Below are 27,407 nucleotides of genomic sequence, written 5' to 3'. Positions count from 1 at the left end.
CGTCTGCTCTGACCAGGGCTGTGGCCAAGGCTGCTGCCAGGAGACCTGCTGCCGTCCCACCTGCTGTCAGACCACCTGCTGCAGGACCACCTGCTGCCGCCCCAGCTGCTGTGTGTCCAGCTGCTGCCGCCCCTCCTGCTGTGGTTCTAGCTGCTGCCGCCCCAGCTGCTGTGGTTCCTGCTGCTGCCGCCCCAGCTGCTGCATCTCCAGCTGCTGCCGCCCCTCCTGCTGTGGTTCCAGCTGCTGTGGCTCCAGCTGCTGTCGCCCCTGCTGCTGCCCTTGCTGCTGCCTCCGCCCAGTCTGTGGCCAGGTCTCCTGCCACACCAACTGCTATCGCCCCACCTGTGTCATCGCCACCTGCCCCCGCCCCATGTGCTGTGCCTCCTCTTGCTGCTGAGCCCCCGGCCCCGTGCCCATCCTCTCCCTTTACATCTGTCCTCACAGGTGTAAACTCTGCCTGTGCTGACCCTTAGGACACATGGAGTATGACTGACATCATTCAGTAGGTTGGGCCTCATGATTGCAATGAGCCCACCACTGTCCCACTGACTGTGAACATAATCTGGTTCATTTTAAACTCTCTCCCTTGATATATTTTCCTTTCAGTAGTGACCAAGTATGCATACATTTGCAATCCACCAGCTAAGGAAGTATCCCAATGCTCTAAATTTCTCATTCTTCCTTATCACTTTGGGGTTCTAGATTATCCTTTCAACAAGGTGGACATTATCTGCAGCCCCTTGGGGGCACTGATTGACTCTCTGAGACCTGGGGGTCCAATTATACCCTGTGTTTTCTCCTAGAGAGAATTTCTTATGTTTTGTTGCTTCTCTGCTTTCTAATAAACTTTTCTGCACACAAAAATTCATGGACGTCATTCCCTATTGTTTTTATGATCATTTTACTCAGTAACCAGGCGACTGTATTTTACATGAAGATATGGGAAGAACAACCCATGCTGAAATCACTTTGAAAATAAGTGCTATATCAAATAGGTATAGATAATTTAAGATATTAGATCAAAAGTGGCAAGTATGTGCTTGTTTACATGACATGCACATAACTTAAGATCTTAAATGAGGACAGATTTGATTCATTTCTTTAGCTCTTAATTAAAACACATTACACCCCTTAATACCATTGGCCTTATTTTGTAGAAAAGGGTAAAACCAAATTTTTGAGTGCAGGCCAATGAAAGAAGAAAAATCTGTAAAGAATTTAAATGTACTCAATTCCTTTCATTAAATAAACATTTCAGAATTTATAATCACAAAGTGGGTTATATTTGTCATTGAGTTCTGCTGACTAGAAGTGCCTATTTCATTGTATTTTTTTTAAATCACTTTATTGAGGTATGATTGACATGTAAAAGCTATACATATTTAATGAATACGACTGGATGAGTTATATTTCATTGCATTTTTAAGTAAACACATCTCATCTGGATAGTGTGGTACACGCATATGTTTCTGAGTGTGATCTCTCAGCGTTTTCCTCATAATTCAAACGCCTCCTCAACTGACATTCTGGCACATGTATATTGACCCTGGGAGGCTGGAATTTCAGAACTCGTGCTCTTTTTAAGGATTTTTTTTTAAAAATGGGAATTAACTTGTAATTTTGCGTAGCTCTCAGCTGGGGTTCGCGCTGACTCTGTGAGCACGTTAGTATTGAAGTGAGAATTCCACACTGGAGATTGAAAGCGACACAGTGAACAAGCAATGTCAAGAGTTCCTAACCCCTCACTTGGAATTTGACATTCCAACAGCTTTAGAAAGTATCAGAAACTAGTTTCCAAAGTAATGTTCTGTCACTGCCTATAAAAATATTCAAACAAAAGATTTAAAAGTTAAAGCAATATCACAGCATCACCCATTTAAATACTTCCTATTGTGGCTGCTTCCACGATGGGGAGCTTAACTAGTGGGAGTTCACGTGAAGGGGAAGCCAGATCACATTCTCCACAAGGGCAACTGCTCACGTGTATAAATAAATTGAATATATAAAGTTTGTCTCAGTTCTCTATTGCCGCATAATAACTACCTCACAACTTAATAGCTTCAAATAACGATTTGTTATTTCTCACAATTCTGTGCATTGACTGGACATCTTTCTGATGACCTTGCCTGGTCTCATTGATGCTACTGCATTCGTCTCAAAGTTGAACTGGGGCTGAAAGGTTCAAGATGGCCTCATTTACTTGTCTGGTAGTTGGCACTGCTTGTCACCTGGAATGCCTTAGTTCTTTTCTGCATGGCCTCTCATTCTCTGGGAGGTTCCACTGGGCTTTTTTGTATGATAGTGATATTGCTCCAACAGGCAAAGGTGAAGCTTTGAGGCTCCTTGAAGCTTAGAGTCCAGAACTCATACAGCAACTCATCCACCATGTTCTACGGGTCAAATTATGTCATAAGACCAAACCAGACACGAAGCGTATAGAAATAAAATCTACCTCTTGATAGGAAGAGCTACAAGTTACTGCTGGCCAGTGTGGGCTAAGGCAGAATGGGGAAGCTCTGGTAAGCCATGCCAGTCCTGAGGTTACCTACCTTCCTGCCTTGCACTTCTCTGAATACTACGCAAAAGCATTTATTCATGCAGCTGAGTTGGACCTCAGTTCTGTGAATTATGATCAGCAAATTTTGGCTACAATTATTGGCAGAGGTGGGACTGCAGGTAATGACAGATCTTTGTATTATATTTAAGACAAAGGAAATAGGGAAAATGAGAACTACCAGATTCCAAAATGGCCCCAGGTGAGCACCTGGCATCAGCTGTACATGGGTTGTGAGAATTTCTTACCAGCTCATAACAAAAGAAATGGTATAATCCCTACACCTGAGATTTGATAAAGTGCAAAAAGCAAAAAGGATTTTTTTATTTAAAAATAAAAGTAAAAATGTCAAAAGGCAGGTGGTGCCATCTTTCTTGTTTCTTTTTTTATCAACAAACTAAAACTATTGAAACTTTGCAGGTGAAACTGAAAGAGACTCAGAAGCTAAAAATTTGAGGGTGACTGACTTGGTCTCAAAAGACAGAGTCTAGAACATCTCTTTAATTTAGGAGGAAGTACTGCTATTGGACAAATTCTCCATTCATCTCCTCCCAAAGATGACCTTTTACTATGAATTAAATGCCATAATTACTATCCAGTGCCCTCCACCCTCTCCCCCAGTCAAAAAAATGTGATTATACTAAGGAATGTCCATGCAAAGGCTTTAGCAGCCACCATTTTCACTGTCATCCGATGAACCATGGGATTTCTGGTGGTAGGTAATCACATGGATGAAGAAATGGAGGAAAGTCATTTGTCACCATAACACCAAACAAACTAACAAGACATAACTGAGACCAATAATTGGTTAGTAAGGAATAAAATCATAAGGATACATCCACATCCAAGGAAAATGAAAGTTCTACAGTAAAAAAAATTCCTGAGGAATATTAACTCGTGATAAATAATGACACATCATATGAGAAAATAGACCTCTACTGGTTCCCTCTTTGTGATGGTTTTGAGTTTGCTACTGTTGGGAGTCCCAGGGGTTTCTTTGGCCTGAAACAAATGATTCCTTAGCTTGGGATTCCCACACCACAGGGAAGTCTAAAATTGAGCATAAGCTTCCAGTAGGAGCCTCACTAGAAAAGAAAATAAGATTTTTTGTAAAACCATCATATATTAGTTCAAAGGACTGTGTGGCCAAAAGTGTCCACAGAATATTAGTCATAGATAAAAAGGCTATTTGTAAACAAATTAGAAAATATTATCCTTATCTCAAATTATAATATGACTTTGCCTAGAATATTGCATGTAATTCTAGCCACACCATCTCAGAGAATTATTTAGTCTGTACAGTAAAAATCAACTAATAATACCAAAGAGGCCAAGAGGGAATCTTGGCATGAGGAATACAGAGAATGAATTTGGTATAATTCACGTCTGTGATATCTTCCATGGTATCATCAAAGCAAAAATAGAACTAATTCCCCCATGACAACAACAAAAAGCCTCCCCCTTGAAGCTGAGGAGGCAATTTTAGGACAAAAAACTATTAAAAAGCATTTGATTGGTGTTTTGCAAGCTCTTGGCCCTTCTTTTTTCATTTAGTGCTCAAAGAAAGTAAGTGGGATTGACTGGACAGGTTTCTTTTTTTTTTTTTTTCAAGTCCAAAGAAAAGTGTCAATCTAATTCACTAGTAAGAAGTAAATCTATGGAATTCATCATACAGGTAAGGTATATGGTGAAGGTACAAATACATAACGATAAAAAGAACTAGACAAGCATGTGTATCTCACAGTGCCTGAACTACTACACTTAGAGACCGACACCCAGGAAATAAGTGGCCCCACCCCACCAATTATTCTACCTCTGTTGATCCTCAGAGAGAAACCTCTGGCTCGAGCACAAATTTGACCCAGCACAGAAGTCCTGAGGCCTTTTCAGATTATCTGTCATGGGGTAAAACATTTCCTTAATTCTCTTCCTTTATCACTTTTCATGACACTACTTACTTCAAGGCTTGAGACATTCTCTCTCCTGTCTGAAGACTCTAGTCTACTGAGCCTGATAAACATAAAACTCATAGAAGCTGCTTGCTGAAGAATGAGGAGATCTGGACCCCAGGTCTCATTGTGTGACCATACTGAGTGACCGTGGTGAACACACATGACCCTGCCCGTAAAATGAGGGGAGAGGCCTACATACCTTCTACCGTCCATTCCTGGGTTCCACACATGCAATGACTAACCCCAAATGAATTACAAAGATAAAAACTGCACCAGATCAGTGAGGGTTTTACAATCAAGCTAGAAGTTGAGTTTGGCTTGGAAGGATGAAGAAAGCATTCCAGGTGAATGGGGAGACATTACCACCAGGACAGCCACGCCCTAGTGGGGGGAGAGTGACTAAACCAGGTCAGGGATCCAGGGTGCCTCTCAATAGGTCGTGAAAGCAGACTTCCGGGAAGCAGATGACTGTTGGTCTGCCCTCCAGGCTGCTATTAACCTGCTCCTGTCACGTGCACGGGTGTAAATAAGGCAAGTCACTGTTGGGGTAGTAATTATGGAGTCTTTGAAGTCCAGGGATAAAATGCTAACTTCGGGGCCAAATGGCAGAGTGACTACATACTATTCTAGTTTAGAAAACACATTCTTTTCACTTTTCTGAGTTAGGAATATTTTCAAGGGACAGTCATCAGAATCTAATCCAATGTCTAGATTTGGTGAGAATAAACAGTACAAGAAAAGGAAAAACATTTTTGGTGCATGTGTGTGCATGGATATGTATGAGGTGAGGGGTTACCAAAATCCCCATTAGTCAATGCTAAATCCTCACTTAATTGGCCAGGAAATAAACAGGGAAGTGACCGTGTGTCCCCGGGGGTCATCAGCACCAGGCCAGGGTATATAAGGGCCAGAAGGGAGGGAGACAGTCACACCTGAGAACACCCATCTCCTCTCGCCAGCCCAACCCAACCCAGCCCCAGACACCACCATGACCGGCTCCTGCTGCGGCTCTACCTGCTCCTCAGGCTGTGGGGGTGGCTGCTGCCAGCCCTGCTGCTGCCAGCCCTGCTGCTGCCGCGACCCCTGCTGCTGCCGCCCCTGCACCTGCCAGACCACCGTGTGCCGCCCTGTGACCTGCGTGCCCCGCTGCACGCGCCCCATCTGCGAGCCCTGCCGCAGGCCCATCTGCTGTGACCCGTGCGGGCTGCAGGAGGGCTGCTGCCGCCCCATCGCCTGCTGCCCCACGTCCTGCACGGCCGTGGTCTGCCGCCCCTGCTGCTGGGCCTCCACCTGCTGCCAGCCCATCTGTGTGCAGGCCCCCTGCTGCCGGCCCCCCTGCTGCCAGCCGGCCCCCTGCCGCAGCACCTGCAGGACCTACCCTTCCTGCTGCTGCTGAAACCCCACTGTCCTCACAGAGCAACACGCTGGTGCCATAGCACCTATTCTGCATTTTAATCAAGTTGAAAGAAAAATAAGATTTTTTTTCAGAAGGTGACAATAGTCATTTTTACATCCTCCCAACCAGGGACACAAGCAGATGTCCATCACCACCCCCAGCCAAATTCCCAGGTGTCTCCGTCAGTAGAAGTCACCACGGATGGGAAGCCCACATTTCCAAGTCCCTGGAGTGAACTTGGCAAACCCATCCTGAACTCCGGAGGCTGCTCAAACCCTTTTCCTCGTCACGTGTAATGTGCTGCTCGCTTGTGTTCAATAAACTTATTTTCTGGTAAACCTCCCTGCTACCTGATTCATTGATTTTTGTGCATGTATATTAGTGTACACAGAGGAGCAGATGATGAATAGGAAGGAGAGTGAAAAGGCAGAAGGAAAAAGAGATGGAGAGGATTTGGAAGACAGGAGAGGGAAAGAGGTGCAAGGAGTTCGGGGGAGTGTGGAATGCGGTACAGGACGGCCGGGCCACTCCTGGGGCTGCTCACACGGGTAGAAAACCATGCACACCAGGAATACTCATCCATGCAGATTGCTGGTGAAGATAAGTGATGTGATGTACGTAACGTGCCTGGCACACAGTAAGCGCCCGGTATTACTCATTCACATTCCTTGTGGACGTTTGTGCATCACTGTATCTGTCAAACAGGCTTAAAAGATGTGCTATGTATTATATAACATGTCACTGAGAGTGGGAAAGGATTCAGGGAAGGCTTTTTTTTTTTTTTTTCTGGGGCAGTTCACATCCACTGGCAGAAACAAATTCCTGATAAATATAAAGAAGGCCAAAAAAATCATCACCAGATGGAGGCTGTCTTAGAATGAAAGGGCTCTTTAAAAGCTGATATACAAGTCTACAGGAAAGAGTCCTGGATTGCAGGATCCATGCACAGGGGTTTAGCATCAGGAGACCAAGGGAGCTGGGGAGAACACATGCATCTGATAGACTTTTCCTTTCACCCTGAACCACCCAAAGGAATTAAACAACTCAAAACTGTAAGAAACCCAAAGAATGACCTGGTATAGTCTTCCCTGGCTTTAGGCAGATGAATATCTAAACCACTTAGAAGAGATGTTTCTTTTTTAAAATTCCAAAAATAAATCCCACCAGTTCCCTGATCATTGAGAGTTTTCTGTTTTTTCCTCTTTTCAATTAACGATATCCATCTCTTCTGCCTTTCACATGTGTATAGATTTTATGATAAGCCTGTCCTATGAAGAGCGCCAGAGACAGAAGACTCTTCCCATTTAACAGATGAGGAAAGTGGGGCTGGCAGGGTATAGGTATTGCTCTGAGTCACACAATTGCTAGGTGGTGGAGGAAGGATTTGAATCCTTCTTTGTCTTCCCCATCCTCCTCTTGCCCCTTCTCTGTCAATCGTCCCCATCCCCAACTCTGACTCTTATGATTGGAGGATATTTTAAAGATCATTTTGGAGAACAGGGATTGCATATTCTGTTTGCAGGATTTTAAGAATTTCCTAACATCCAGTGGCTCCCAAACTAGTTCCTAACAAAACACAACTCATGAAACTATTAAGATGAGGGCATGGTTCACCATCACAAAAAAATTCATAAACATTATACTCTTTTTCGATTCAACCACAAAACCCCACAATTTGTCACCACCACATTGACTTGCTCCCACTCTGATAATCATGCTCCTGTAAAACGTTTGGGATTTGAACGATATGACAAAAAAAGCCCCTGTGATGAAGATGAGGGATACATGTCTTGTCCCAGAAGCTTAGGTCCGTTCATGCGCTATAGCAGCAAGGGAGCCCACACATCCCACATGGGACCACGGGCATCCCGCCAAACGAAGGAAGAAAAAAGGTTTCTGTAGGGTTTTGAGGAACAGCGGACTTAGGTAAAATGACATGAAATGGTGTTTTGATAGGCTCAAAGCAAAACAGGACTTTGTGCAAAAGAATTAATATCAGGACTGGCCTGTAAAACGTAACGTTCCTCTTTCTTTGGAAACGACACAGTTAAGATAAATGGGGAAAGTCGTGTGACAATCTCTTACCGGAAACTCTGCGTCTCAGTTGGATATCGAGGCTGCTTCCCTGTGTTAAGGTGACTAAGATCCTGGCCAGGCAAGGGAGGGATGTTCCTTTCTTACTGACATGACTTCAGACAGCAGTTTCTGACACTCTGCAAATTTAAAACATGAGGTTTCTTAGTACCTTGTCCTTTTGTTAGTTAACAAAAGCAGTAAATTTACAGACATATTCCTAGTCCTAATATTGGGCTCTCTGTATACACTCTAAGCCAAATAACAATATGCTAGACCATTAATCAAGCAAGTTCTTATTTTATTTCACTAGATGGGATAGAAGTTTTGATAACTACATGTTCACGACTTCAAAGTGACTCAGAGTTGGAGAAAGAGTAGGAGCCAATCACCAGGGTTTATACTCAACAGAAGACCTGTGGTGTGGTTAAGGCTTTGCCACTCCTTCATCTGTATGACTCTGAGAAATCATGTCACAAATCTGGCCTTCCCAAAGCCGTTCTGGACCAGGATGGGTCACAAAGTCAAAGGCCCTCAAGGACCAGGGCTATGGGAAACCAAAGAGTGTATAAAAAATGATCACACCAAGCAAAACAAACTTTGGAGACAAACTTGGTCTGACAGCCATCAGCCACCTTTGGACAATGTTATCTTTAACCTACCTTCCAATTGCTTATTTTCTATACTCCTATTTTTCTTAGCTATGGCTAAAAAAGACAAAGCTATTTTATCAGTCATCAGGTCACTTAATTCCCTTTGTCTTTTTCAGAGGCCCAACTTCATAAACAATGAAAACCCTCAGCCAGCAAACCAAAGCATCTACGACAGAAATATAATCAATTCTTTTATCGATATTTTCAATATATTTTGAAGAACTGGATTCAAGTGCTTATGTCACACATAGAAAGCAAGAAATACCCCAATTTCAATTTTATTTCTAAGATCATTCTCTGAGAAGGACATTCAAAGAGGCACAATATCAAGAAAATCCTCATTTAGTTTGACCTTATGGTCCCATGAAAAGTTCTTCTCCTCTGATTGTTTTATCTACCTTTGTCTTGACTTTCTAAAATTTGTAATTACTGTGTGATCAGAAACAATGCAGAACGTAGTTTCCTTTCCTTTCCCTCTCCACCCCTAAATACTACAACACTGTTTCCATAGTAAGTGTCTCATAAGTCACTGAGTCACAGGCCAACTCTAACGGCCTATAACAACATCTCTCTAGTGGTTTGGGTGATTATTTCCATATAAAGAAGGTGAAGCCATATGTTCTTTTTCAGGAGCACTGCACCCTTCTTTCCACAGCAGAATCAGTACACATCTGCTTTTATGAGTCACTTTAGATTTTTTAGGAATTCTTGCTTCACCACAATGTCAGTCACAAACCAGGCTTGTGCGGATTATAGCCTCAAGCTTAGTCATGGGTGACGAACACGAGGGAAGCATAATAGTGGCAACACTGGAGTCTTCAAACTTTCAACTTGTCACATGGTCTGGAAGGCTTGGCTAGTCAATGAGTAATTTTTCTGATGATATAAACCATCAAGTATTCATTTCAAGGGAAAAGGCAGGAAAAAAGGAAAACATCCTTCAGTGACATTGGAATTGCTGCCTTAGCAACCGAATCCACCAATCTGGACTTCTCATTTTGATGAGCAACAACAATTCTACGAAATGGCTTTGTATCTGGACAGTTATCACTTCCTGGCCAGAGTATATAAAGGGACCCAATGGGAGGACAACAGTCACACCTGAGAATACCCATCTCCTCTCGCCAGCCCAACCCAGCCCAGCCCCAGACACCACCATGACCGGCTCCTGCTGCGGCTCTACCTGCTCCTCAGGCTGTGGGGGTGGCTGCTGCCAGCCCTGCTGCTGCCAGCCCTGTTGCTGCCGCGACCCCTGCTGCTGCCGCCCCTGCACCTGCCAGACCACCGTGTGTCGCCCTGTGACCTGCGTGCCCCGCTGCACGCGCCCCATCTGCGAGCCCTGCCGCAGGCCCATCTGTTGTGACCCGTGCGGCCTGCAGGAGGGCTGCTGCCGCCCCATCGCCTGCTGCCCCACGTCCTGCATGGCTGTGTTCTGCCGCCACCGTATTTGCTGTGAACCCTGCGGCCTGCAGGAGGGCTGCTGCTGCCCCATCACCTGCTGCCCCACGTCCTGCACGGCCGTGGTCTGCCGCCCCTGCTGCTGGGCCTCCACCTGCTGCCAGCCCATCTCTGTGCAGGCCCCCTGCTGTCGCCCCCCCTGCTGCCAGCCGGCCCCCTGCCGCAGCACTTGCAGGACGTACCCTTCCTGTTCCTGCTGAGCCCAGCAGGAAACATTCCCAGGTGTTCACAAACGTGTGCAAACTCTTCCCATCCCTGATGGATCAGATGAGAGATACCACCTTTGCAACTTACATCAACTAACTTAACAGTAACTGTCTAACCATTTTCCGGCATGATTATACAGCTCATTCTGGCCTCTTGGACAATCTTTGGAAAAATTCCAACTTTCACCATTTGAGTTCCTGGCCTGAAAAAAATGAATAAACAAAGATCAAAGTTCCTCTTGAATGGAATTCTATCCCATTGTCTCATCATCGCTCCTTCACTATTTCAAGAGGGGGTGTTTTTCCAGGATAAGATTACATTTGTGCTGGGGTTTTGCGTGGTAAAATAATAAAATTTTATTTTGGCAAAGCAAATGTGTTTCTCTTTATTGTTTAGGAATCTTCAAAAACTTGTTTTTAGCTTAAGTTATGGTATGCAGAATCAGAAGAACCAAAAGAAGAAGGATTTTCCATGAGCCATATTTTAGCTTTAGGAACAATCCCAGTGCAAGGTCTGTAATTTTAATGGCGATACAAATAAGTCAGAACGTCTTATATTAAGGACCTTCATATTTCAAGCCACAGATTTTTGTGGTGATACTGAGGAAATGGAGACTCCATCAGGTTTTCCTGATCATGAACTTGACGCATGTATCACCTACACACATGATAAGGGGGAGGAAGCCTCCATCAAAACCCCATTTGTTCCGATTTAGAACCTGCAGTGACTAATGTCAGTCAGTACCTGGGAAGCCCTAACCACTGAATGCCTATGCTGCAAGATGCCTCTGCTTTTTCCATGGCTCCCTCCAGCAACCACTATGGCCGATTTGGATTTCAGTGGAGTCACTGCTCCTGAGCAGAGAGAGAGAAAAATGTCACTTGCTTGGATCCATTCTAATTTAGAACTCCAAACAATTTTTCCATTAAAACAATGCCAATGCAGTTGAAATAGTGATAACATTAATCCACACTGGCTTTGCTTTTGTTGTTGTTAAACACTTTTAGGCTGGTCAGGAAACTAGCCACTATTGTTTTCCTGAGAACTAGCTATCAAGTTCCCCACATCTGATCTAAAAAAGTGTTTTGGAATGTGCTACTTGTACGCTTGGGCATATCTACCTGTGCAATGAGAGGAGTCAGGCAAGATACTCTTTGTGAAAAAGTCTGGATCTTAACTGACTTTGCTCACTACTGGATTCCCACCGCCCTGCACAGTGTTTGGCACACAGCACGTAATCAGACATTATTTGTTGAATCGTTGGATAAGTTCCCAGTGATTGGAAGAGAGACGTCACCCCACTCCAGCTGTCTCCTGTACATCTGCATTCTTACAATAAAACAACAAGCTGCCTCGTGACAAAAAGTACTTTTCTGGAAATATGGAAAAGTTTCTCAATAAGTATCCCATTATATTAAAAACGTTGTCACAGTGTGTGCACAGTGGAGTTTTCTCTTTATTGAGGGTTTAGTAGTTTACCAGTGGATAGGGACACAAGTCCATTTTCTTTCTACATATTCTTGACCAGCATTTTTTTCCATTCTCTAACTACATGTTTTCCTTAATCCCAGAATTTTCCTTGTTAGCTTTCTAGATACTTCCTCATCTTGAAATATTTTCTCAGATGTAGACTGTTTTGCTTTCTCCCAAGCTCATCACTGTTATTGGATTGTGTTTGCTACCACAGTAACTCCACGCCTTGGTTGGCCACAGTGGCTAGTACAGGTCTGGGTAAGCGGCCAGGGACTGTGCAAGCAGAATGATCAAGAAGACTTAACCTGGAGCCTTCAACCACAGACCTAGAACAGACTTCTTTGTAAAGCAAAAGGTCTGAACCAAGCAGATCCAGAGGCAGAAGCTACAAAATGGCTGAGTGACAGGATTTTCCGACAGGCCCTGACAGTGTGAAACAACTGAGTATCACAGGTAGTTCTCCCGGCAGGAATAAACCCAAGCAGAGTACAGGGGGAAACAGTGGAACAAGAGGCACTGGGGTATGGACTAGGCAGACCTGAAGGCCCCCTCTGGCTGGCATCACTACCTGGGGGTTTCGCATGCTGCTGGACTGCAATCTGCATCTAGATCGTGGCTTTGTCCACAGTGCCCCATGACCACTCCGTGATGTCCAGCTTGGTTACTATCTCCTTGTGGAATGTTTTGGAATTCTGAGAAGGCTGTGTGGTGGACAATTCTTCCAATTCCTGAGCATATTGGTAAGATGAAGAGTCCTTTCGGGTGACTCTAAAAATTAGCCATTTCCCAAATAACAACTATTTTAAAAATAAATTTGTTGTTAAAATGCCTAAATAAAGGAATTTTGCTTAATGACTAGGAATGTGCTTAATGAGATGTTGCTTAATGACTAGGAATGTGATACCCACAATTCCATTCTTCAGCTTCCTGAGCTTACCAATAATGTTCCCACAGATGTTATTGGAATAAGTATTGGCTCCAACGCTACAAAGTGTATGACCTTAGGCAAGTCACGTATCTGGTTCCTCACGTGTAAAATGAGGACTATCTTAATAACTACCTTATAGTACTGTTAGAAAGAATAAAGTACTACATTTATTTCTTTTGCATAATGCTTTGAACAGAGTTAGAACTCAATGATACTGGCTATCAGGAAGATTATAAAAAAATGAAATTCACCTTGGTTTGGAAAGATACAACAACAGAAATCAATGAGCACGTACTTGAGACTAAAAACAAATAAACAAACAACAAAAAATCCTGAATGGCAGTTACCATAGGCTGGGTGTGGTGGTAAAGAGGACATCATTTTTTAAAAAAGAAAGTACAATTGTGGTTGCCAGAGACTAGAGCGAGGAGTTCGTGGAGAGTTAGTGTTTAATGGATATCGAGTTTTACTTTTGCAAGATGAAAGAGTTTTGGAGATGGATGGTGCTTATGATTGCACAATAATATGAATGTATTTAAACCACTGAATTGTATATACAAAAATGGTTAAGATACTAAATTTTGTGCCATGTGTATTTTGTTAAAAAAAAAAATTGGGGAAAAAAAGAAACCACTGATGACACAGGCCTACTAAGATGCATTCCTGTAGTGAACTGGCAAACCATGACTTTTAAAATGTTGCTGTAGTATTTTCCTGAACTTGCTTTGCCCAGGAGGCTTAGCTGTGGAATAGGACAGTCACAATTTGGGGAATTCACTTCCACTATTAGTAAGTAACCCTAAGAGCATGACAGCTAGTTTGTGCTATCAAAATACCAACTGGCAAACGCATCACTAAATTATAAAGATAATTGGAGACTTTGAAGTTAGGGTCATTAAGTTCATATTTGAGCTATAAATAGAAAAACAGAATGAGTCTCCATTAAGGTAAACAAATAGTCTTTTGTGAGTACCTGAGCACCTACAAAATATGTCTACAGAACTTACCAACCTGTCAGTGACATTTCAAAAAGAATAAACAAAAACAAGCAAGTGACCATGTGTCTCCGGGGGTCATCAGCACCAGGCCAGGGTATATAAGGGCCGGAAGGGAGGGAGACAGTCACACCTGAGAACACCCATCTCCTCTCGCCAGCCCAACCCAACCCAGCCCCAGACACCACCATGACCGGCTCCTGCTGCGGCTCTACCTGCTCCTCAGGCTGTGGGGGAGGCTGCTGCCAGCCCTGCTGCTGCCAGCCCTGCTGCTGCCGCGACCCCTGCTGCTGCCGCCCCTGCACCTGCCAGACCACCGTGTGCCGCCCCGTGACCTGCGTGCCCCGCTGCACGCGCCCCATCTGCGAGCCCTGCCGCAGGCCCATCTGCTGTGACCCATGCGGCCTGCAGGAGGGCTGCTGCCGCCCCATCGCCTGCTGCCCCACGTCCTGCACGGCCGTGGTCTGCCGCCCCTGCTGCTGGGCCTCCACCTGCTGCCAGCCCATCTGTGTGCAGGCCCCCTGCTGCCGCCCCCCCTGCTGCCAGCCGGCCCCCTGCCGCAGCACCTGCAGGACCTACCCTTCCTGCTGCTGCTGAGCTGTGCATCATCACTAAGGGTCTCCCAGTAGATGGCAGGGTCAATTCTGCTGTCCCTTAGCTTCACTGTAGAACAACGTGCCTTTTCTTGAGAAGCCCATTTCTAGGCTCTTTAGCTGAGAGTAGGCACTGAAGACACCTTTTCAGACCAACTACTGATGAAGGATATCATCTTCTCAAGACCCCAGTCTAACTCCTATATTATGTTGTCTGTTTTCTAATAAACTTTGTACTCTCTGCATAGAAATCATGGTCTTTGTGATAGTTCGTTTCAGTAGATTCTGTCTCTCTGTTTTGTCCAAAGATTTTCAAAACAAGATGCCGAATAATCCTCTTAAATTGTTTTTCTGCAATAACCTAAGTCTGATTATCTCCTTATTGTCCTTGGAAATGGCATTTATAGGGCAAAGTAGCTGAGTGAGGAAGATGGCCATGGCTATATCCTGATCACATAACACAGAGTCACTTGTGGTCACAATTCCAGGCACGCCAAACACCTGAGAAATGTCCTTCCACAGTGACCAGTAAGGAGGCTGCACCTGGGCTGACATGTACATTCCCAGTCAAAGGGTTCTTTCACTGACCTGACACCTGTTAGCCCAGCATAGAAAACCCAGCATATCAGAAGTGGCAGGAACCTTAGGCGACATCTTGCCAATCACCTGATTTTGAAGCTGAGGAGCAATGAGTAATGAATGATTAAATAAGTTCTTACTAATATAATTATAGTCACCAGTGTTCTGAGAAAAACCCAGGAGAATGCAAGGCCCCTGACATTAAGCCTCTAAGTCCAACACTTCCTCTTATGTGGTACGAGACAGGTTCTTCTGCCCAAAGGAACTCTTTGTCTTCTATGGCCAAGAGTAACTGCTTCTCGGATGATGCACTCCCTTCTATGTGTTATAGATCCGATTGTTACCTAGCATGTTATTCACAATGTTGATTCTTGTGGATATTAAATCTACACTGACTCTTGAGGGCTACTTATCTATGTGCTCAGGAATTGGGCATTAATGGCATTTTCCAAGGAAATTAATCAATTGCTGTCACTCTACACGTGTTTATTGAATATCTACTATGAATAAGGCACTGGGTTGACCACCCTGAGAGAATATAAATGGATAAAAGAGGGTTCCTGCTTCAAAGAGGTTATAATTTATGTAGGGAGGTGAAGTATAAATAAGAAAAAAGTCAAACACTACATACATAAGAAATACAAATATAGAAAAAATGCCAAAACTAGTTAAAAATAGTTGAAGACTGTAAACCTATTAGGAAACATTATGCAATTGTGCTGACACATATTCAAGTAAAAATTAAGTAAGCCATAAAATATTAAACTACTTTGTGAGGAAAAATGCTTTAGGTGTGTTTTATGCACAAAAAATAATAATAACAATAATAATAAAAAATATATATATAATATTATACAACAAAATCTAAGAGTAACTGGGAATAATATTCATTTTCTTCTTTATATTTTTCTTAATGACAATTTTTTGAATGAACATATATTTTATTTTTCATGAAATGTACTGTCTAAAATCTATATCTACTTTGGGAAAAATATTTAAATCTTTCTCACGGTTATGCTCTGCTTTTAAAAACCTACCTATGAAAGTCTAAATGGATTTAAACAGATAAATTAGACAGCAGCTGTTGCATTCATAAAGAAGCCTTTTATTATAAATAGGAGAGAATACCACTGGACTCTCTCCTAATGGACTGGACTCCTAATGTAATGGACTTCTCTGATATCTTTAAAATGTGATTATTAAACATTGAATTAATTTTTTAAATATTTTAGGATCATCTCAACTGCATACAATAAGAGCTGTTTTGGACTATATGTACAATTGTTTTTCTCCATCTATAGACAATTAAGAATTAAAAACACGAGGCAGTATTTTTCATGTTAAAATTTGTTCAGAATATGGTTGTTGAACAATACTGTTAAACAAAGCCCTAGCATTTGTTACTCAAAATAGGTTGCCCATCACCACTAGGAATCTGTCTAAATTAGTTTGAAGGATTTTTAAAGGATGGTTTCTAAGACCTCACTCACTCTGCGTTTGATGGTGGTGGGGTTCGCAATAGGGTTCGTGCCACTACCCACAATTCTGACACATATTCTCCTTGTCAGTTCTACAGCAATAGCCTGACTCCCCTTTATAGAGATTGGTGTTCAAAAAAGAGGGAGTTCTATATTTTCCTTCCTGGTATTTTTATTTTATTTCATGCTATTAATAAAACTCCCTACTGAATAAACTTATTTAATATGTATTCTGTGGTGACTGATCAGAGACCTGGCCATTTGCCATATCAAATACATGAATCTTTGTTCTAAATTCAAAATGTAGAGTTTATAAGGCACCAATATAACATGACCTCTTAAAAATATATGTTATTCACTTAACAAATACAAGACACTAAGTGCCAGGCACCGTTCTTAGTGTTTGACAAATATTAGTTCATTTAATGCTCACAACCCTGGTATGTACTGTTATTATCCACCATGGCCCAAGACACTCAGCCAGTAAGTGGTAAAGTTTTCAATGAGTGCTGTCTGATTTCAGGGTAAGTGGCATCAAAGCATAGCATGTGACTTGCCTCCAGTGTCAAATTCCAGAGCTCTGGCATGAATTACTGAAACACAATTCTATTTTCTCTGCCTGGAATGAAGTTTGGCTACGGGATGGGGATAGTGTCTTAGACTTAATGAACACTAAAACAGCTTACTGAGGGACTCATGGACTCTACCTGTGTGGATCTTTATAAAGTGGAGGGGAAATCTCTTTGGAATGACTTTGGACAGAAGTGTTTGAAGTAGAGAAATTGGTCTTGTTAACATGTTATCTTCCAAAGGGGCTCCCTTTGCACAAAATGTGATCATCATGAAGACCCCCCAACCAACATGAAAAATTGATTATGATAAAATGTGCCTTGCAAAGTGCAAAGCAAAAGCAAAAATCATGAAACTAAAAAGTTTCTGCACATTAAAAGAAACAATCAACAAAATGAAGAGGCAACTTACTGAATGGGAGAAAATATTTGCAAACCATATGTTTGCTAAGGGGTTAATACCCAAAATAAATAAGGAACTGCTGCAACTCAACAGCAAAAAATAAACCAATCCAATTAAAAAATAAGCAGAGGACTTGAATAGACATTTTTCCAAAGAAGAGATACAAATGGTCAACAGGTACATGAAAAGGTGCTCAACATCACTAACCATCGGGGAAATGAAAATCAAAACCACAAAGTGATACCATCTCACACCTATTATAAGAAAGATAAGAAATAACAAATGCTGGTGAGGACGTGGAGAAAAGGAAACCTTGCTGCGTTGTTGGTGAGAGTGTAAATTAGCACAGCCACTATGGAAAACATCATGGAGACTCCTCAAAAAATTAAAAATAGAATTACCATATGATCCAATAATCCCACTTCTGGGTATATCTCCGAAGGGCATGAAATTACCATCTCAAAGAGCTATCTGTACTCACATGTTCTGGCAGCATTATTCATAACAGTCAAGACATTGAGACAACCTAAATGTCCAATGACAGATGAATGGCTGAAGAAAATGTGGGATCTATATCTATCTATACATATATACGATGAAATATTCAGCCATAAAAAGGAAGGAAATTCTGCCATTTGTGACAACATCGATGGACCTTGAGGGCATTATGCTAAGGGAAATAAGTGAGACAGAGAAAAACAAATATTGTATAATCTCATTTATATGTGGAATCAAAAATTTCCAACTCATAGACACAGAGAATAGAAAGGTGGTTGACAGCAGCTGATGGGTAGGGGAAATGGGGAGATATTAGTCAAAGGACACAAGCTTATGAGATGAATAAATTCCAGTATCTAATGTACAACATGATAACTAGAGCTAAAAATACTATATTGTATACTTAAAAGTTGCTATGAAAGTATAGCTTTGATGTTCTCATCACAACAGCAACAACAACAAAATAATTATGTGAGGAGAAGCATACGTTGACTAACTTTGTTGTGATGAACATTTGCAATATATGCAGGTGTCAAATGATCACAATGTACATCTTACCTAGACAATGCTGTGCATCAATTATATCTCAATCAAGTTAAGGGGAGAAAAGAAAAAGCAGAATATACAAGTTTTTATCGAGGCTCTGGTTACTGCTTTGAAAGGATCACGTGTGTACATGACGAGAGGAAAAAAACGTGAAATACGAGTTGAAGGTCTTCATCAATGAGACTGATTTCTCCCTCCTCGATTTCCCCAGCTGGGACTATATGTCCAGTCGATTTACAGTCCTTTTAAAGTTTTGAAATCATGTTTGAAATTCCATTTAGAGAGTTCTAGCTGCTCGGGCCTAAGACACTGTCTTTGAATCGATGGGAATCACCCGAAAGCGACCCCCAGTCCTGTCTGGTGAACAATAGGAGGGGTGAAGCTGAACACTAATCAGACCGTCTCCCCTGCAATTCCTCAACTGCCTCTGGATGCTTCCCGAGGAAGCATCCCCGTCACACGGCTAGCCGTGCCACCCAGAACAGCTGTGTGGTCTCCCAACGCACCTCCTCTGAACAATGCACTGAGTATGTTTGCAGTGTCTTGGGCAAAAACCTCCATCTTGTTACTTCTTAGTCATAGAACCACGTCAAGGTAAATCAAGAAAGAACTTCTCATTATGTGATTATTTATCACATACACAAGAAAGGCAAGTATAAAAAATGTCTCAGAGAAAAGATCAACATTCTGTGACCAGAAGGACCTGATATAGGCACAACCTGAACTGGAATAAAGGAAAAAACAATGGTGGCAGGCTCGGATGTTGTATTCCAATACTTACCTTGATTTACAAAAATAACCTTTTTGTCTTTCCCATATAGGAGCTGCAGTTCTACACAAGGCATACACATTTCATTAGATCAAGTGACGTGTAGTCCCAAAGAATCCACACCAAAGGCTGTCTGATTGCCAAGTAGGCTTTTCAGAGGATCTCTTGGGGGTCAAAGATAGGATTAGTCATTGCTCTAGAACCCCTATATTACATTTAATTTCTTTTAAAAATTACAGTTGCTTTAGAACCATGTTTCCCAGTGTTGATCAGGTGCTATCTACTCAAAATAAGTATCAAGAAGTGCTGTCACTTAAATGCCCGTGAGGGCTTAGATTTTGAGGATGAACAGCACAAACACATTCATATGTAGGGATGCAGCAAGAGTTCCTTAATGAGCCCATGAGTATGTCAGGAGCTATGCAACCATTAGTGAAAACATAATTCTACTTAATTGGCCAAAAGACAAACAAGAGGGATTATCAGCACCAGGCCAGGGTATATAAGGGCGGGAAGGGAGGGAGACAGTCACACCTGAGAACACCCATCTCCTCTCGCCAGCCTAACCCAACCCAGCCCCAGACACCACCATGACCGGCTCCTGCTGCGGCTCTACCTGCTCCTCAGGCTGTGGGGGAGGCTGCTGCCAGCCCTGCTGCTGCCAGCCCTGCTGCTGCCGCGACCCCTGCTGCTGCCGCCCCTGCACCTGCCAGACCACCGTGTGCCGCCCCGTGACCTGCGTGCCCCGCTGCACGCGCCCCATCTGCGAGCCCTGCCGCAGGCCCATCTGCTGTGACCCGTGCGGCCTGCAGGAGGGCTGCTGCCGCCCCATCGCCTGCTGCCCCACGTCCTGCACGGCCGTGGTCTGCCGCCCCTGCTGCTGGGCCTCCACCTGCTGCCAGCCCATCTGTGTGCAGGCCCCCTGCTGCCGGCCCCCCTGCTGCCAGCCGGCCCCCTGCCGCAGCACCTGTAGGACCTACCCTTCCTGCTGCTGCAGCTGCTGAGCCGTGTACTAACTGCTGAGGGCAAATAATCAACCTTCTGAAAAATTCATACTCCCATTTCTCTACCCAAGAAACCTCCTGCCCTGAGCCATGAAGACCGCGAGTCAACCAGGGGTTGCATGGAGATCCAGGGCCACGTATTAAGACTTGGGCTCTTCTCAAGTCTTTGTAATGGTAGCAAATCTTAGATCTTAGGTCTTCTGGCATGTTTGTTTTCTAATAAACTTCTCTTCTTTGGCCTAGCAAACACAGCTTTGGTTTTATTTGTTCATTCTAATTATTTTCATTAAATTTTAATACAACCAAAATATGCTGATTGCCTACCATCTGCAAGTTACTGACAGTCTGGTATACACTAAAAATTTTAATTGAGTTAAAAATGTTTCCCTCTTCAAGAAACTTCCAGGGAATTGAATCAAATTCACAATCACTCAACCAACAATCGGAATATAGAAAAATAAAAGTACAACACCCTGTGTGGTATCAACAGAGACGTCATTGATTGGGGGGAACAAGACAGGTGGAAAGGAGAAGCTAGCATTTTATAAAGATTAAGATTTCGGGGTACAGATCTGAAAGAAGATGGCATTCTCAACAATGGAAACAGTATGCACAAAAGTATAGAGAGAGGTTGTTCAGAGGACAATCACTGGAGATATGTAGAGCAATAGTGGAAGGTAAATTTGGGAAATGTCTGTGCTTTGAATATTAACCAAATGAGTATGCCCTTAAAGCAATAAGCACTAAGAATCCATTGAAAGCCTTTGGGCAGGGGAATGGCAGGACACGAGTTGGGCATTGGGGTGATTCCTATGGTCGCTGCTTATAAAAACAGAAGGCCAAAGCTAGACATATAATGACTATACAGAAACAAATCAAGAGGTCATTGCCCTGGTCCAAGTGCTACATGGTAAGATCTGAACTAAGATGATGGCCATGGCATAAAGACGACACAAAGAGTATGGCAGACATAGACATTCAGAAGGGATTTTAACCAATCTGAATGGGAAGAACCAGTAGGAAACAAATGTAACTTATTGAAGGTCCAGGGGAAACTCATCTGGTCAGAAGACACTTGAAAGAATTTTAACATATTTATGCTTATTTACTAGATGTTTAAAATCACTACTCCATAATGTATTCAGCCTGCCACTAATATTTCTATTCTTTAGCTACTATAAAATACTTTTTAAAAATAGGAGGCAAAGAATTTTACGACCGCTAATTGATCTTGGAAAGCAGCATGGGATAAAAATAAAATGAACTGATCTAGGAATAAAGGATAGGAGTTTGATACCCAGCTTTACTGGCTGTGTACTGGCTGTACGAATAGATCAAGTCACTAACCTCTCCAAAATGCAGCCATTCTTAGTTAGACTCAATAGTATTCTAACATCAACTGATGCTAAGAGGAAATGAAAAGTAGTTCAAACAACATCAATGTTCCCGTTTAGAACTTTGAGGTGGAATGGGTCTATTTTTGACTCTTTTCCTTGACGAATCCCTCCTATCAATACTACACTGATTTGTCCACTAGAGCAAGCTATGAGGCAGGCAAATTGGGTTTTGCTTTCTGCATAACCCTTTAGTGCTTCATGCATAATAGAATTGAATAAACATGTGCTGTTTATAAAAAGAATGATGTCAGTTTCTACACCTATAAAATTAAGTGGTCGGACAAGATGAGTTCTTAAGTCTTTGAAATCCAATATGTGATGATTCCATCTATCCATTTTTCAACTGCAGTCATGGTGACCATACGACATGAACGTCTTTGCTGACACTGTCACGACTCCATTTTAATTCTATTACTGTATGAACCAACACTTCTAACTCATAAAAGCTCACTATGTGCTTCATGATCAGAAGTGAGGAATCAGTCTACAACAAGTAGCAATAGTATTCTTTTGGCCACGACTATTTTTTTCATTTCCCTCCATGTAACCATAAACTTCCAATGAAAAATCACATGCTTTCTTTTAGCAACCACCAGGAATTATTTCCATTTTTATTGTGCTGAAATTGATTTTAATCTTTTTGCATGTATACTTATTGAACAATATTTGATCACCCATTTCCTAACCTGCCTGCTAAGCACTGTGACCAGAAAAAGTATTTCCAAATCCCTGCTTTTGCTTTTATTGGTTCCCCTTTATAAATTCAATGGTTGTGCTCTTTGGTCTGATATCTTTTCATAAGATATAAGGTGTAGTTACATAAAATGATGTAAATTGAAATGAATCCCACCTTTGAGAAATAAATACTGTCCAGACAATCCATATAGTAGTGATTTTCATGTGTCATAGAGATAAATTACAGTTAAATTTTTTTGTGATCATCTCCCTAATTACTGGATATAGATTTTAGCCCTTATTTTAAATTTGTGCTAACAAAATATCCACAGTAAATTGGAATGGAACAGGTTTTGTTCCATATATCCATCTGCGTGATAAATGTTTCCTCAAGGCTGAGTATGTGAAGCTCAGGAGAAAAGTATAGAAATTGGCGATATCCAATTTCTGGAAAGATCTATGAATTTCTATGAATGTGAACTTTATCAGAGATTTTATCTGGGATTACAGAGACTATATTCTTATTTATCTAAAAAAGATAAAGATAACCTTACATGAAGGACAGTGAATGGTTAATAATTTTTTCTTTTTTTTTTGAGACTTGAGTTTTGGTAAATATGACCCTAAAATCACATCATCTCATGAGTGAGAGTCACTTTGTCGGGTGAAAATTACAACATTGTTTGGAAACTACATTAACAACTCTACCAAGGGCTATGAAACACACTTGGTGAGTCCTAGCTGAGCAATAAGGAAAAATCATTTGGAGATGCAGTATTTAAAATAACTCAGTATTTGAACAATCAGAGGGCCCTGGGAAGGCTTGTTTAAAGTGTAACAATATAAAAATGCTGTTCGTCACAAACACAGGAACTGCCCAAGGCCTATAAAAGGCCCGAGTGGAACAAGCAGCCCTAACTCAGAAACTCCTCCAAGCAACCCAACTCTCAACCCAACTCCTGACACCATGGCCTGCTGCACCACTAGCTTCTGTGGATTTCCCAGCTGCTCCACTGGAGGGACCTGTGGCTCCAGCTGCTGCCAGCCAAGCTGCTGCCAGACCAGCTGCTGCCAGCCAAGCTGCTGCCAGACCAGCTGCTGTGGGACCAGCTGCGGGACCGGCTGTGGCACCGGCTGTGGCACCGGCTGTGGCCAGGAGGGTGGCTGTGGAGCTGTGAGCTGCCGAACCAGGTGGTGCCGCCCTGACTGCCGCGTGGAGGACACCTGCCTGCCCCCCTGCTGTGTGGTGAGCTGCATCCCCCCCACCTGCTGCCAGCTGCACCATGCCCAGGCCTCCTGCTGCCGCCCATCCTACTGTGGACAGTCCTGCTGCCGCCCAGCCTGCTGCTGCTACTGCTGCCAGCCCACCTGCTGTGAGCCCACCTGCTGCGAGCCCACCTGTTGAAAACTTCCTTCTGAAGGGAATCCTGAGAAAATGGCACATCCAAACTCACCAATATAGAGTCCCAACAAACTTCTGAGTTCCTATACAACCATAACCCAGCTTGCAACCTTTTGTCACATGGCTACATAATGTCTCTAATATGTCAATTTATAATAGAAGACCAAGAATATTTCATAGACCGGGACATCAACAGAAGTCCTACAATGTGAAAATGGTGTGTAGAATACATTACCATAAATATCATCTGAAATATTTCAACAGCTCATCGAGTTTGGGATTTAATTAAATGTTTCACCCTTCACTGATGAAATCATTGTTGGAAATAGCTTTTCTTTGGAACTTGTTATTGATATTGGGGTACTGGGATTTTTCAAAATCTCAATAAATGTGGCATGGCACTATGGTTTTTCTTTATTACTGTGCCTTCCATAATGGCCTTTAAAAGGTGTTTTTCCTTTGTTTTATCATTAAATGGTCCAATATTCTACAGCCAAAATGTATGATTCAAAGAATACATCAATATTTATGAACTATTTCCCGAGATCCTCAAATATGCAATTGATGGGCTGGGTGTTCCAGAAGGTCAGTTTTACAAAAAGGAATTTTATGGCATTTAGCTTCTTGAGAATGTTGCCAAATCCATTCATTTCATTCACATATGATTCATTCACATGCAATTCTTTCAATCATCAAGGGTATAAAAAGGGTAATGCATAATTGGAAAAGCAGTAAACACAGATTTTACAATAATACATCAGATGTAAAGGCATCCTGAGTTCCAGACCCTGCCTCATAACTAACAATCCACGAATTCTTAAGCAATCTCTTCACCTGCCTGGGCACCTATTTCTAACCTGGAAAATGAGAGAATAGAGTTTTACTACTTATAATATCCCTTCCAGGCATAGGGTAGTTGGTCATTTCCTAAATAGGTGACACACTGACAATTAGTCCCTTCAGATGTCCAAAGAACAAAAAATATTCAGTCATCAAATATCATTCCATGTGCTATCACCATCTTGCAGGTTTATACAAAAAGCACATTAGAATATTAAAGGGACCAAGATGTCCGATAAAAAAGAACCTCCATAACCATCACTCCCAAACTGATTTAATCAGGGAATCCTCTATTCACTTATCACCAACTAACATCCTTTAACATTAGTGTTTCTCAAAATATACTTTAGAAAATTACTAAAGGGAATTTCAACGATAGTGTTATAATACCTATATGACTCTCTCATGTATTGTGAAGTAAAAAATAAATGTCTGTTACAGGGATGGATTTAAGTGAACATGACGTTGGCATGCACTCTCCCCATTCTTATTCTACTCTCCAGATAGTTCTAGAATGAAGCAAGGATGAGATAAAAGACACGCAATGGAGCTTCCATTCTAATGGATAAAATCTCTGGGGTCTTAAAATCAAAGCGGTGAGCTGACAGCTGGAGGTAGAGGGGAAAGGGAAGTGGTTCCTCTGGGAGGATGAGAAAGTTTTGAAACTGGAGAAAAGTGTGGTGGTTGCACTGATCACAACTAATCATAACTTCTTACTCCGTTTGTATGAGAACCAATCAAGAAGACATGGAATTAAGTGATGGGGGGAAAGAACTTGATTTTTAAAATTTATTTGGAGAAGTTGAGGGGATGTTCAGATTAGTCTTAATTCTGTGGCAGAGGAGTAGAATTCTCCAATTTTAAGCCCCATACCTTATGTGCTGATAATTTCATGTGTCAACTTGATTGGCTAAGAGATACTCAGAGAGCTGGTAAAACATTATTCCTAGGTGTGCCGGTGAGGGTGTATCCAGAGGAGATTAGCATGTGATCTGTAGACTCAGTAAGAAGCTGGAGCACCCTCAGCAATGAGGCCAGGCACCAGTCAATCCTTTGAGAGGCTGAATACTCGTAAAACAAAGCAAGGCAGAGGGAAGGCAAATCTGCCCTTTGCTCAAGCTGAGACATCCATCTTCTCCTGCCCTCAGACTTCAGTGCCCTGGTGGGACTTCTCAGCCTCGGTAACTGTGTGAGCCAATCCCTCATAATAAATAGCTTTATATGTTTCTATTTTTACATATTTCTATACCCTATTGGTTCTATTTCTCTGGAGAACACTGACTAAACATCTTATTCTTAATAATTCTCTAAGGGCACTAATGATCAGAAACATGAAAACTGAGTGAAAGTCTGCACGGAGGGAGATGTTGAACACAGTGCTGCAGTAGAAAAGCACAGGAATAAGAATCTGATATACAACACTACCTCCAGTGCCGTTATCAATAGGGAGCTCAACTCCTCAAACATCTGAACTTTGTGCAAGGGGAGATAAATAATTTTAGCATCAACAATTCTGCTGAATTCAGACATGAATTAGCTCCTGAGAGTGTAGTAATGACAAACCCATAATTTCAAACATCCAAGGTGGAAAAACTTGCCAATCAATGATGTAGATTTGCTGAGGGAGAAGCAGCAAAATATCACAAAGAACCAAACCTTTTCATTCACATTTAATGTGGGATTTGAAAATGTCTTAATTCTGACTTGGGAAGAGTTATGCTCTGATCTCAAAGCTGTCGTTTCTGGAGAAGCAGAACTAACACCTGGGGTTCGGTTCATACTCTGTGAGAGGCATTTTAACTTCCATTTCCCTGTAACAGAGTCCATACCCCGTGTAGGCCAGGTCACCTTTCATTGCACCTAAACAAAACCTTCAAATTCACCCTCATTTGCCTCAATCAAAACGTATAAAATTTCCAGCTCATTGGATTAGTCTCTGACATCTACAGTAAACTGGAGACTGCAGACCTAACATATTACAGTATGCCACATACTCCATATTAATATATTAAGAGTGTGATTTTTTGTGTAGTTAAGAACATTTACTCTCATCACAAGAAAAAAAGAGTAACTATGTGAGGTAATGGATGTTAACTAAGTTTACTGTGGTTATCATTTCACAATATATACATATATCAAATCATTACATTGTATCCCTAAAACTAATACAATGTTATGTGTCAATTACACCTCAATTTTAAGCAAACAACATTTAAATCTATTTAAATCTATAGAATATCCTAAAAAATCAAAGATTAAATGAAGTCACAAGTCAAGTAGGTTAATTCTTTTAGTACTTAAGATATTCTTGAAGTATGTTTATTAGGCAGTTAAAAATAAAATAAAATAAAACCTCCAGAGAAATCTCTAGTAAACAGTGATATTACTCACCCTAAGCTCTGCCCTCCTTCCCTTTGCTCTCAGAAAGTCTGTAAGAAAGGGGGCAAATTTTCACATCTTGCTTTCCCCTTTTAATTTTCCTAGAACACCTGCCTTAGGGAATTGACTGCAGTGGTTTAAAGAGGTTAGTCTGGAGTCAGGTGGCAGGGCTCAATTTCAGATTCATCTTTTGTTAGTGTGAATTTGTGTGAATTACTTAAATCTGTTTGTGGCTCAGTTTCCTTTCATGGATGATGGAGTAGCAATGATACCTACCCCGTAGGATTGCTGTGAAAATTAAATGAATTGATGCAAGCAAAGTAATAAGAACTATTTGGACACTCAGAACTATTTGGACACGTAATAAGTGCTCCAAAAATGTTATCAGTAACAATTCATACATATTTCCCAGCCTTCGATGAAAGCATCCCTTTCCGGGCAGTTGAATCACTTTGCTTTTCTGGCAAAGTAAAGGTGAGAAAGGCAGAGAACGGGCAGCAGTCAACACTGCAGGCCCAATTGCTGAGAATTTACCTGTCATATGAGACCCAAGAGCTCAATTATTAGGGTCAGCATTGAGTAATAT

The 27,407-nt window shown here is 42.0% G+C and overlaps 2 protein-coding genes and 1 long non-coding RNA gene across 3 annotated transcripts in view; 2 read left to right on the top strand and 1 right to left on the bottom strand.

The window, feature by feature from the left end:
* Positions 1–27,407, bottom strand: part of LOC141568817 (uncharacterized) — a 323,632-nt gene that overhangs the window by 127,396 nt on the left and 168,829 nt on the right. The window contains exon 4 of the long non-coding RNA XR_012492030.2: positions 7,988–8,115. This is a non-coding gene — a long non-coding RNA (uncharacterized LOC141568817). The remainder of the gene's footprint in view (positions 1–7,987; positions 8,116–27,407) is intronic.
* On the top strand, positions 9,758–10,638 carry LOC109455752 (uncharacterized). The gene has a single exon (XM_088788996.1). It carries the CDS (start codon positions 9,786–9,788, stop codon positions 10,284–10,286), a length of 501 nt encoding a protein of 166 aa, XP_088645122.1. The 5' UTR covers positions 9,758–9,785; the 3' UTR covers positions 10,287–10,638.
* LOC109455861 (keratin-associated protein 9-3-like) lies at positions 23,140–24,008 on the top strand. Its single transcript, XM_019747755.3, has one exon. It carries the CDS (start codon positions 23,168–23,170, stop codon positions 23,603–23,605), a length of 438 nt encoding a protein of 145 aa, XP_019603314.3. The 5' UTR covers positions 23,140–23,167; the 3' UTR covers positions 23,606–24,008.

Source organism: Rhinolophus sinicus, chromosome 12 (assembly GCF_057876585.1).
Source record: "Rhinolophus sinicus isolate RSI-liver-muscle chromosome 12, RSI-T2T, whole genome shotgun sequence".
Classification (NCBI taxonomy): domain Eukaryota; kingdom Metazoa; phylum Chordata; class Mammalia; order Chiroptera; family Rhinolophidae; genus Rhinolophus; species Rhinolophus sinicus.
This window is presented reverse-complemented; position numbering and strand designations above follow the sequence as displayed.

Excerpts from the sequence above, each read along its gene's own strand:
- LOC109455861 (XM_019747755.3), top strand. The coding sequence starts at position 23,168 with ATGGCCTGCTGCACCACTAGCTTCTGTGGATTTCCCAGCTGCTCCACT.
- LOC109455752 (XM_088788996.1), top strand. The coding sequence starts at position 9,786 with ATGACCGGCTCCTGCTGCGGCTCTACCTGCTCCTCAGGCTGTGGGGGT.